General features: G+C 54.6%; 4 protein-coding genes across 4 annotated transcripts; 2 read left to right on the top strand and 2 right to left on the bottom strand.

Moving 5' to 3' along the window:
- Positions 1-127: 127 nt before the first annotated feature.
- On the top strand, positions 128-505 carry CSUI_007541 (uncharacterized protein; the record flags this gene model as incomplete). The annotated part of the gene is made up of 1 exon (XM_068067686.1): positions 128-505. A coding segment is annotated over one exon (204 nt), but the record flags the coding sequence as incomplete, so codon positions are not given.
- A 351-nt stretch (positions 506-856) lies between these two features.
- On the bottom strand, positions 857-2,402 carry CSUI_007540 (inner dynein arm light chain; the record flags this gene model as incomplete). Its single annotated transcript, XM_068067685.1, has 3 exons — positions 857-958; positions 1,059-1,325; positions 2,058-2,402. The coding sequence occupies 3 exons, from the start codon at positions 2,400-2,402 to the stop codon at positions 857-859; spliced, it is 714 nt and encodes a 237-aa protein (XP_067920340.1).
- Positions 2,403-4,310: 1,908 nt separating this feature from the next.
- On the top strand, positions 4,311-8,720 carry CSUI_007539 (uncharacterized protein). Its single transcript, XM_068067684.1, has 6 exons — positions 4,311-5,175; positions 5,372-5,533; positions 6,041-6,269; positions 6,801-6,963; positions 7,135-7,748; positions 8,545-8,720. The coding sequence occupies exons 1-5, from the start codon at positions 5,011-5,013 to the stop codon at positions 7,208-7,210; spliced, it is 795 nt and encodes a 264-aa protein (XP_067920339.1). The 5' UTR covers positions 4,311-5,010; the 3' UTR covers positions 7,211-7,748; positions 8,545-8,720.
- A 420-nt stretch (positions 8,721-9,140) lies between these two features.
- CSUI_007538 (leucine rich repeat-containing protein) lies at positions 9,141-10,328 on the bottom strand (the record flags this gene model as incomplete). The annotated part of the gene is made up of 2 exons (XM_068067683.1): positions 9,141-9,267; positions 9,418-10,328. The coding sequence occupies 2 exons, from the start codon at positions 10,326-10,328 to the stop codon at positions 9,141-9,143; spliced, it is 1,038 nt and encodes a 345-aa protein (XP_067920338.1).
- Positions 10,329-11,737: the final 1,409 nt, after the last annotated feature.

Raw genomic sequence — 11,737 nt, 5'->3', positions numbered from 1 at the left:
CTGCAGTGCCTTATCTTGAAAAAAGAGTTGAGGAGGTGCAAAGGTCTCCGCTCTGTAAAATTACCCGTATATCTTGCTGGAAAGCTTCGGAGGGTCCGACGTTATCGCCTGTTCTGCCGGATCTCGTCTTCAAGGCGATATCTCCGAGTCTGCGCAGGTCGTGACTTCAGTCAACAGTCGCTGCTCCACGTAGCATTGTCTAAGAAGGTGAATATGGTTTTTTGGAGCAGTCATACTAAGAGCACACAGTGTAGAACCCAGCAGGGTAGGCGGTTGAGGTCCAGGCGGGTACTGTGCCGCCGACGGTGCGCCCGAGCAGTAACCCAATTCTAAGGCCTTTTGTTGAGGACGCTTCGCGACAGAGCCGTCCGTGCCTTGTCAAGAATCTCGGTTACTTCCCCGGCGCGGGCTTCGCGCCCGCCAACTTGTCAAGTCGCTGCTACCACAGTCCAAGCATAGAGTTTGAGCCGGTGAGGCCGTCAAGCGCACCTTCAGCCGCGTCGAGCCCTCTGAACTGTATGTGCTCTTTTCTCATCGAAGACGGGTGTTCAATTGTGTCTACTTGTATATGGAGAGGCACGCGTTCTCTATTCTGGTCACATGACTTACGCATCCTGTTTGTTTGGACAGAGCGTTCAAGAGCGTGAATTTTCAGGAGTCTTTGTTATTCGCGATCAGCTGCGTCTTACGGCACTTGTTACGGGACCAAAAAAAACGAGTCGGGAACAAAAAGCGACTCTGGCCGAAAAGGCCGCCAGTCCAGGACTAAACGAACAAACGGGACAGCCACATGCCGTTCCGGTTTAGGGCGCTACGGGCCCTGCGCGCCGTCGAGTTGCGGCACGAGGAGGAATCATCACTTTCTTGAGGCGACCGATAGAAGGCGCTCCAGCTCGTGCTTCACTTTTTGGGACTTCTTCTTAAGTGCTGCCACAGTAGCTCTGTGCCCCTGCTCTTCCTGAGGCGTAAACAGGCAGCGGAAGAGAAGCATAGCTGTCCCCTGATACGCTATGCGAACAACATTCAAAAGGTTCCGACAAAGTATCAAACTTCCTTACTTGCTCCATTCTTTCTCGAGCGTCTTGGGCAGTTTTCTCAACGTAGCGTTCCATCACCCTGACCTCCTGCTCGAGCTGCTTGTTACTCTCCGTCAACGTCTCCACGCGTTCATCCATTTCGTTTCTGTGCTGTTCTGCCTGAAGAGCTTTGCGCATGCCGAATGCGGCCGACGACTCGTACAGCTTTTGGTACGCGCGGATCATGGTGTGCAGCTCGGTCCGCACCCGGTGTAGGAGCAGTCCTCTTTCCGCACAAGCAATAGTAACCTGCGTGCAGACGCTCTTCCGAATCTAATGCTAGGGTCGACAAAACGAACAAGCATGTGCCCCGAGCGGTACGCCTCGTCGTCAGGCTCCGGAAGGCGCCTAAGCCCGCTTTACCGCGTTCCGGCTGAACACAAGAATATGCTGACTTATGAAACCTCTCTTGGAATTCTCGAAGACTACTCCGGTCCAAACTAGGAAGATATGGGCGGTGTCCTCAGCCGACGCGCCAGCAATGTAATCCCAGTGCCTTTCACGAGCTTGCGTGCTGGTAGCACATCGTGTTGCTGAATCACTTTCTACGGCCTGGGAGATTCTTGCACGGGGTCAAACATGTTTTCACACGCTTCGGAGGGAGTGCTGAGTGCCCCTGATCCCTCTTTGGGGACAGCCTTCTTGGGATGCCGAACGACGGACAATCTTTGGTGAGCCGTCTGGGCAGAACGGCAGCATCGGACAGTTGCTTCAAGCCCCGGACGCTCACTACCTCTATAAATCTCTCTGCTTTTCAGTACTGCGTCGGTGACAGGCGATGAGCATCTACGAAGACGCAGTAGAGGCATTCTAACGCGGCACTAGTTTGCAGGCAACTGCCCAACCGCCACTGTGTACGCCTCCTCCTCAATAAGAAAGCGGATACCAGCTGACTGCCTATGTGGCCACGAATAGTAGCAGGTTTACCCATCGCAGAATGCGGCAGGCACAGGTGTTTGCTTCCTCGTGTGAAGGAGTTACCTGCCGTAAAATTTCGTCGAAACACTGGGAGTACAGTTCTTCCCTGACAGGACAGAGGCCATATTCCCTCGCCTGGCGCTGCTGCAGCCGTTTGTCCAACTCATCTTGAAGCCCGATGACATCAGCCCTGGTAGCTGGGGTACTGCTGACCCTCTGCGTCCAAAGCTGCCCATTCTCGGTCCACTCTCGGGGTGGCAGAATTGAGTCTAGTATATCTTCCGTTGTCACCGTAGCGATCTTATGGGACGAGACGTCTCCCGGCCCTTTGCTTTTTCCCTTCCCCGCATCTTTGTTAATTATTCTTTCAACCTGCGGAGTCCTGTACTTTAAGAGGGAGGACTGCATTTGAACGCTGTAGTGCCAGGAGCGGTACTGCTAAGAAAACGGGATCCTCGAGTCAAAGTGCAGCTATCAGTGTTGACACGAGGTTGGCCAGGACCGTGCGGTGCATGTCCGCTAGGCGGCCAGAAAGGAAGAATCCGTCCGGGTGACGGGCGCAGTGGCTCGTCACTAGTCCGGGTCAGCTTGGTCCTGGTTTGCCGCGGTTCCAACTCCCGAAGTGGTTGAGAATCATGGGGACCTCGGGCTCCTCACACGAGAGGGCGCTGATGGGGATACGGGCTACAGTGTCTGTGGTAATGCGTTTTTGAAACAAGGATCTGTTGCGTTGTACCGCCGTACTGTGGACCAAACTCCGTCAGCTTTTAATGGTCAACAATCCGGACAGCTTGCGCCCTGCGTTCATCACAGCCGCATGCTTCCCAGAAACGGCATCCGAGTGCAGTTCCGGTTCTTGCGGACCACGACAGTTGCATGTGGCAGCGTGCGGTGTCTGGCCCCGCACACAGCTCGTGCTTTGTTCCCTCGCTTCGGAAGCCTTAGAACAACAAAATATTATGCTTGTCCGGACACAACCTTGGATATATTTGTCACAGTGGAACCAAATGGAAAAAGACCCTAACACTCTGTAGACGTGGCGGGTTTAACCCATCATAGACCTGAATTAACATGTAGCGCTTCGTTGCGTCCGAAGACGAAACAGCTCTTCTGGTAGGCCTCCCATGTGGCGCTCGTACACACACAGATAGACTAAGGGCCACGCTGACTGCCATCGTCGCCTCCGAGGAGCCCTTCAGAACACTGCCCAACTGGTGTTACTCCACAGCGCGCCTGCTGACCCTGAAAACGTCCCAGCTTCCATACCTCCTTTCTTGGGCAGCAAGTCTAGACTGGCCGTTGAAGTCCGAAAGGTCCGCGCAGAGTATCCCGTTCAGATGCAGGGTCGTCGTTGTAGCGACAGCTGTACGAGCCCCAGCTTTGACTAGTGTATTCGAGACCGACGGACCAGGGTGCGCACTTGCGACAGGACGCGTGCGCTGTGTAGGCGGGCGTGCTGTTGCCATCGCTGCCGACTGCAGTTTTGTCCCCACGTTGGCTACGCTGGCGGGCGACTTCTTGACACGGTCCGTAAAGCAAACAATTGCAGCTGGGCACACCCGATAAACGGTGAGCTGGCTTCCTTTCTTCGGGCTGAATCAACCGACAAACTGCCACAGCGTGCAAAGTCGGAATCGTTCAGGAAGCGAGCACCACGGTAGCCCGGAGCGCCCCCGAGTGAACTCGAGGGCAGTTGTGACACGCGAAGCTGAGGCCAGAATTTTACGGCAACAGCCGGAAGGGTGTTGTCACTACTCTCCCCGGATGGCTCGCGTGTGGTTGGTCTCTCGCCTGTCTGAATAGGGCATCGCCTGGCCGCCGCCGGTACAGCTGCCGGCGGTCTTTTGTACTCAAACGTGTTTGCTTCGAAATGTGGCACGGGGAATGGGGTGCTCCGTGCTTACCTTGTCCATGATTCAACGAAAAGTGGCAGACAGTGAGCAAGACTCATGCGGACGATGGAGGCGTGCCCTCTCATCCGCAGTGCAGCAGGCCACACAGAGCGGCTACTCAAGCGCGCCATCACCGGCGCAATATCGCGGGGCGTGCGAACGTCAACGCAGTGCCTCTGCCTTGCTACGGTGAGCCGTATCCGCCTGGCAGCTCTGTCTCAGCCGGGCTGTCAGACACTTCTGCTTGAAGGCATAATGAGCTTGCCAAGACTCCCTGACGGTCCTTCCCAACGTGCCACATCCCGAGTATAGTACACGGTACCGGAACCGCCATCTCACCGGGCACCCGCTTCTCGAACTACATAATGCTCCCCTGCTACCTTCGGTGCCCAGCCCAGTTGCTCGACTGAAATCATGATTGTCTCCTCGTACACCGGTGCAGCTTTACGGCCTGCCACGGAAACACCGTACAGGGCCACCTGTCGTGCATTGTGGCAACGAAGGCCGACTTCGCCTTCGTGCGCTGTGTGGACGCTGAAAAAAATACCCCAGAGTTGCTCTCAGCCGCGTCCCGGCGAAAGAACCGGTCGCGGTCTGGGTTGCAACCGAGCGCGACGCATGGTGGGCAGTCACACCTGGCTGCATGCTATCGATGCAAGCCGTATTCAACCGACTGGCAGTCGGTTGGACGGCTACTCTGTTAGCGATGACCGTTAACATGTGAAGTCAGATAAGCAACTCATCCCAGCTGGCTGTGACGAGTCTGTTGTTGCCCGCGGTGCTTTTTGTTTCTGCCGATGATTTGATCGGGACGGCATTTTTTGAACGACGTATCGGCTAGTTGGTCCTTTCGAATTGAGCCGAGCAACAAACTCGCCGACGCTGCTGTTAATGTGTATATTCAGGTGTTCACACGCACCCCGCGAGACGCGGTCCGTATCGTCCTAAAACTCCTTTTTCGGGTTTGTCTCACGTCGTGTGCTCGAGTGGGCGTGTGCCTGCGGTGTTGGCTGTGCACTTCATCTCTTACTGTTGCAGGCGATTGCCTCATCCTCACGGGGGAACCCGATTGTCTGCTATACTGTCGGGGTGGACACCTTCTTTGCTGGTATGAGGGAGAGAAAATGGGAAACACTATGAGTTGTTTCGAGAGGTGGGGCAAACGTGCGCCGGATGGTCCGCTTCTCAATATCAAAGGGAACAAGGCAGGCCAGGGGAGCAATATTGTTCAGGCCAGCTCAACTGTGTCGACTTCAGCCGGCAGCACGACAAGTACTACTCCCGCGACTGTAAGTCTGTCGTGACATTGCCTTGATTGTCTGGGATCCGCTTTCTTTTGTGGTTGACAGCGGGCACGTGGAGGTGAAAGTTCGCTTGATCGGACGAGCTGAAAGTGCGTAGCCGGGCGGGCGGGCGTGCATCTTGAGCCATTCACGACCATCCTGAAAATTGGTTCATCGTTTGGTGCCGTTTTATCTTTTCCAGGGTTCAGGCGGCCCCTCTGGGCCTGCGCCGCCGGCAGCAGCTGAGCGGCCGATGAGGCGACGGCAAACGTACAGCTCGAAGACGACGCGGAAAAGCGACACTGAAGTTTCTAGCTTAGATGAAGTTTCGGACGAGTCTGAGTCTGAAGAAGACATTGATAGGGTAGGCGATTGTCATTAGGCTGTCACTTCCGAGGAGCGATGCGGTGAACCGGGCGTAGATGGTCACAGCTGCGGCAGCGAAGCTTTGTGAGGCAGAAACGCTTTTCACTAAGTCCAGCAGAGCGTGGACTGGCTCTTTCTTGATTCTTCTAGTGCTTTCGGGGCCGCACTCTCTACTTGCGGAGTGCCGGTGCTGTTTCACAGTTCAAGGAGACAGTCTACGGTTCAGCCCCACTAGGTGGCGACACAGGCGTTGTGAGGGAAATTTGTGACGTTTGAAGGTCTGTAGATTTCGTATAGCACTCATAGAATTACACACTGGTGGCCCCTGTACGGCTGGTCGGCGCCCCACGGGGTTCTTGCACGCGGGCAGATGAGAGGGAAGACGCGTTCAGCAGAGCTGATCTGGCTGTGTGAATGCGTTGGCTGTGGTAGAAGTTTTCTTCCTTCGGTGTTGGTACCGGACTTGCATCATTCTTGAATGGACAGCTTGGTCTGTGGTATTTAGGTGAGCGCTAGCGATATTCGCAAAAAGAAGGTCATGCAATACCGACGCGCTCTGACAAAGGTGGTGAAACTGAAGACTCATCTGTTCTCGGAAACCGTCAAAGTCACATGCAGCAAGGATGGCGAGGAAATCGAGTGGTATAAGGGCAAATCTGCTACAGGGACGCAAGGAGACAAGAAGAAACGGGCTGGATCCTTCCCTGTGGATAAGGTACGGAAAGCGCGTTCAGGTACCAGAGTTCAGTGTGTAACACTTTATTCCTTGATTCAGAAGCAACGTGATAGAACCCGTAACGCATCACTCCGTGGGTGGTGACGCGTGAGCACCACGACGAGACAGACAGTCAGTGGTCGCGCCTCCTAGCCGTACGTATGGTAGTTGGGTATCAGACTGTACGGCTGCTTTTGGAAAGGATTCCAGGGCACGCGGCCTATTGTGCCTGTAGCTTTGAGAATGCGTTCGTTGTTTCGAGAGGCGTGGGGCAGGCAGGGCCCTGTACAACTCGAGCGATTGCTTGCAGACTTGTGCTCAAGCGCAGTTGTGTGTAACTGGTGAGTGAAGTGTACGCGTGAGTAGCACAGCAAGCTAGACTAGCTGGCAAGTCGTGTTCCTCAAGTAACAGGTTGCAGATTCTGTTCGGACGTGCTCCTCGCGTCGGAACCTCCGTTGTCCCGACTGCGACTTCTTGTATTTTCCCCAAACGTCAAACCGTTACAAATGAATACGGTAGTCTTCTTCGTTTTGTGTGACTGACTTGCAGATCACTTCCGTGAAGTCACAGGCGGACAATACCAAAGCCCTGGCGATCACCGTCAACAACCCGCAGCCAACAACCTACAATTTCACGTGAGTGATACTAGGGTTGTCCTTGAGGTCCTTCACGTCGTTGATGGTGATGCTCGTTCGTTTGATGCTGTCGTCCGGTGCGGGTTTTAGTGCGTTTATTGTGAGGCATGAGTAGCAGTAGCAGGTTGCACCGACCATTCGACTTTTGCGTTCATTGCTTAGGGCCATTAGACACCCACTTGCAAGTGATCTTTTTCTGGGTGAATATTCAGAGCACTGCCGTTTGTGTTACCCCACTTTGCACGTAGGTTCAAGACGCCGACTGAACGGGAGAACTGGCAAGACCAGGTGCAGTCGCTGATGAAATTCATGTCGATGAAATGAGTCCCAATCAGGTCAATCGGGAGCCAGGACGTTAAGCTGGTGCTCACGGACGTGGACGAGTGTTCGGCGATGAGAGAACGTGCCAGTGTGCGCGCCTGAGCGTCTTGATGCAGGTCTACAGGTAGCCAGCGAATTGCAGCCGCGGATTCTGGGGTTCTACGCGACATTTTTGCCTCCCCTGATGAAGCAGGGGGATAGTCTACATGGCGGCGGGACTCACGGCGGTGTTGTGTTTGTCTTCCGTGTGTAGAACAACGAGTCTTTCGGCCTTAGCTGACACAGCAGATACCGGTCTTGCGAAGTGGTGGGGGCGTGGGAGGTGGAACAGAGCAAAGAGTGAAGTTTCTGACCGTACCAGCGTCTTCTCGCTGATATCCGGGCTGACCCACTCTAGACAGAGCAGCGAGACTTGCAGTGGTTCAGCCGGTCGTGAGCTTGCGTCTTCGTGTATATGAACGGAACGGTCTTCTAAGGAAACTCAAACCGACTCCCTCGGAAACTCTGGCGATATCAGCGAAATGGACTCACGAGCAAGAGGGTGAGTCTGTGGATAAGCCAGTTCGAGGACATTCATTGCATACGGGTCAAGAGGATTTGGCCTTCTGCAGGATAGCTGTCGCTCGTCGAGACTCCGGTCCCAACTATTCAAGCGCATAGAGGAGTTGGGGTGATCGAGGAGGAGACGTGTCTCTGAGGTAGCATGGCCGGGTGTCGGAGCGTGGTAGTGGCTCCGTGTCCAGCTGGTGGGAGCGCGAGAGTGTGGTGACGTTCGGGCGGACATAGATTTATTTCATGCGGTTCGCCTATTTTTACTAGCCACATATGAGAACCGGTGAAGTTTAGGTTGCTGCCGTGTGAGCAGGCTCAGTGCAAGCGTTAGCTTGTATCGCACACCAGCGCAGCACGGTTGAAGCGCATGTCGCAGAGACAAAGACCTGTTCCGGGCAGCGTCTTTGTCGGGGAAGTTCAGTGTACTTTCGAGATCCGTCAAGGTGGGGGCAGCAGGAGCTGATGGTTGCTGTTCCTGTGCGCTTAGTAACGGTCCAGACAAGAAGCCAAACTGCTTACGCAAAAACGCTGCTGGCCTTGCTCGTAGCCAGGCCTGCACGTGAGGTGATCGCCGTTTATTGGAAACAGAGCTTGACTGAATGTCATCGGTGACACGTCGCGTCGCGTGCTGCGAGGGACGAGGAACAGATAGCGTTTTGATCCGCGTAACGAGGCCAACCTAAGAGAGTGCAGCCTTTCCTAGGCCGGCGTTGAGCCGCCACTGGGGGCATGCGACTCGGGGTGATGATTGACAGTGATTGATTTTGTGTGGTGAGCGTCCGTAGGATGTCGGCTAGCGGGTAGTGGCGCGGACGGCCCCTCAGCACGAATCGGCCGCCGGCGAGCCATGCTGAAGGCCCAGCCGTGAAACGTTTTCTTCGCCTGATGTGTACGAAGCACCACCTGGCAGCTACCACTCCTAGTGGCACTTCTGTCCAACTACTCAGATTTTGATACGGCGTGATCATTGTGACTCCTTGTTCCACTACCTAANNGCTCCTACTAACTACACAACGTTGGGCTTGTCCCAGAGTCCCTCACACGGAGTGATTGAACAAACGGTTCTCGTCCGCCAGAGTAATGACCAGCATCTACGCCAGCAGGGCAAACCCCTGTCGGACAAGACAGTAAGACTGTGGAGCATCCTTTTTTCCCAACTCCGAACAGTCAAAACTGATAGTATGTGCGATGCGCTTATTTACACGTTCACCAATGGTGCAAAACTTCGTTTTGAATTTGGCGAAAGGAGCACACTACACACACACGGCGCAACGCACAAGTCGAGGGACCGTCCCCGAAAGCTTTTGCCACGCAAGACTCTACAGCCCTGAAAAGCCCCATCGCTTTGACTTCGGCACACGTGCGCCGAGACTGCTGGCCCTTACTCTGCTCCGCATGCTTTCCGGTTATGTTCGTGGCAGTACTTCTCAGCGGCGGCAGCGTCGTCCCCAGTGATTGGTGTGTGATCGAGAGCTTTCAACCTTGGTAGCGCAGCAACAACAGCAGTCCTGAAAAGCAGGGATCGGTCCCACAATTTTTGACAGGCAAGCACCTTTGTCGTAACGTGTGGTGTCAAGAACAGATCGGACTGTCACCCGGTCCGTGGTGGAGACAACAGACTTCCTTCACAGTCCCGGCAGACAAAGATAGCCACTTACCTGTAGTGATGATAATCGTCGCTTTCAATAGGGTTTCCCATGAGCGTCAGGACTTTCAGTTTAGGCAGACGGTTTAGCGAGAGTACAATTTCGTAGCTTCCAATCAGGTTACAATGCAAATAGAGGACTCGCAGATTGAACAGCTGCAAAAGAGCGGGGTCCACTTTTGTTAGTTGGTTGAAGGCAAGGTCTAACCACTGGAGATTGGCTTCAGGTTGGGAAATGATCCGAGTCAGGCTTGGAATCAGGTCATCCAGCGAGGACAGCTGATTGTTGCACAGGCGTACAGCTGTGGTTATTAGTTTCACGCTTATCTTTTCAGGCCTGTGCAGGTCAACGACGGTGCTGTCCACACCATTCTTAGGCTGTGTACAGAGTGAGACAGTGCTGTTGTGCCGCGAGAGACACATTGACGCCCGAAATGAGTAGTTAGCTGAAGAAGGTACGTTCCCCGAGGGTTGCTGCTGGCGCTGAAAGTCAGGGTCGCTCGAAAGCCAGGCCGCCCGGCTATCCGACCCACTTGCTACCGCGGGGCCAGGTCCTTGTCCATGGCTGAGATCGGCCCCACAACCGGCTACGCGCGGCTGAGCGTCGCCCCGATTGTTCGTGTTGTCCAACGGCTCCGCTATGCCAGCGGTTGGCCAGACACCATTGTTGTTGGCAAGAGCAATGATGAACAAAGGGCGGGGTGGCTGCTGAGGTGTGGAAGCCGAAGGAGGAAGGGGAGTCTTGCTCGTCGACTTAGGTGGGCGTGGTTTTGGCGGACTCGCCGCAGTACCAGTGACATGTTCTGGCAAAATGTCAACCGGGGACTTGTAGTTGCGAAAAGATAAATCCAGAGGAGGAGCTGGTGCGATGTAATGATTTCGACGGGAATTTCTGCGCCCGTTCACAGCCGGGGAAGACTGCATTTTTAGGACACTAGCCACGCTAAGCCCAACTTCGTCAAATATCGAAGCTCGAGCTCATCAGACGACTAGCTATGTCGTGCCTCCTCCGATGGGCTGAGGTCTTCGCTTGTCACTGATGATCTCACAAAGTGAATACTTTCCCACACATACTCCTTCGAAAAACGGGTGAGTCCGAGGCCCGAGATGCTTCCGTTCACACGACTTAAGCTGCATGATGACACAATACCATATGTCTCAGGGTCCGCTCTCACTCCACCGGAGGTTTGCACGCGGAAGCAGGCACATAGCAGACTGCATCGGACCACGCGACGCGTACGAACAACCCCCGCTGTCCAGACTGCCTACCTGTGACGTTGCCTTTCTCGCCCGCTAGGGTGGGGATGAGAGGCACTCGTCTGCGAGGCCGAGCCTCGCTCGCGCCATTCGCACTTGTTGGCACTAGGAGCAGAGGAAATTGACGCAACGAGAGCACCTCCTAAGGCCTCATACGAGAAAAGCGATGAGATCTGGAGACGACCTATGGGGCTGGAGCGTACGGCCAATTGCGGTTCGCTGCACGGTTACGGAAGGGGCAACCATAGAATCAAGGCGGTGTGCAGCCCCTCAGATGCATCGTGTATCTGCCAAGCGCAGTAACTTCGTCCCAGACAATCTTCGTCATAGCAGACACGGTGTACAGTCTAGTACTGTCTTCTCCTGCTCTTGAACGTAGATGGCGTGGCTGGGTTCTTTCGTTGTCAGGAAACGCTCACAGGGGCCTGGGGAAGCTGAGGACTGGAGTGCAGCCTGGCAAGGTCTGCTCACAGTCCAGAGTCACCGGTTCTCGTAGGACATCTCCGTACTTGGTTCACGGATTCGGACACCGATGGAAACTTAGCTCCTGGAACTATCATCGAAATAGAACGAAACTTCCTCAGACGCGATGCAGTAGGCCCCCCGGGCGGCCGCACAGGAACATGATACCGGAAAAGCCCTCGAGCTGCCCCCTGAAGAAAGCTTCCCGCCTATGAGGCAGCCACTAAATTACTTTTGAGACCAGTTGCTCAGGAAAACGCTTTGTTTCTGAAACTGATACGGAAACCCGACCCGGCCCGCGGTGACAGTTCCCTCCGAGCTTGAATCTTCTGATTAGATCATCACCTCCACGTCGGCCGGCAACTCCGTTGTTTGCAGTATAGGTTTCTTCAGCGCGGTGGGCCGACTCAGTCCAATAAAGTTACTTTGTTCTCGTTGGAAGTCTAGCGAGCAAATGCTGAGTAACGCACCCTGCGTCCAGCCTCCAAGGGATACTGCTAAGCTGAATGATTTCATGTTGGTCACGATAAGACGAAGTAGGATGTAGCCCCGGATCGCTGCTTGGGACAGCGAGAGGAAAGAGTGTTCAAAACTGTTGTGCGATGTAGCGGAAC

The sequence above is a fragment of the Cystoisospora suis genome, assembly GCF_002600585.1.
Source record: "Cystoisospora suis strain Wien I chromosome Unknown contig_3995, whole genome shotgun sequence".
Classification (NCBI taxonomy): Eukaryota; Apicomplexa; class Conoidasida; order Eucoccidiorida; family Sarcocystidae; genus Cystoisospora; species Cystoisospora suis.
The sequence above is the reverse complement of the archived record's forward strand: the minus strand, read 5'-3'. Positions and strand labels throughout refer to the sequence as shown.

What these genes read in the sequence shown, in the direction of transcription:
- CSUI_007539 (XM_068067684.1), top strand. Translation starts at nt 5,011, where the DNA reads ATGGGAAACACTATGAGTTGTTTCGAGAGGTGGGGCAAACGTGCGCCG. An exon ending in CAAGTACTACTCCCGCGACT is followed by an intron (nt 5,176 to 5,371) that starts GTAAGTCTGTCG and finishes TATCTTTTCCAG; the next exon opens with GGTTCAGGCGGCCCCTCTGG. An exon ending in TCGTTTGATGCTGTCGTCCG is followed by an intron (nt 6,964 to 7,134) that starts GTGCGGGTTTTA and finishes CTTTGCACGTAG; the next exon opens with GTTCAAGACGCCGACTGAAC.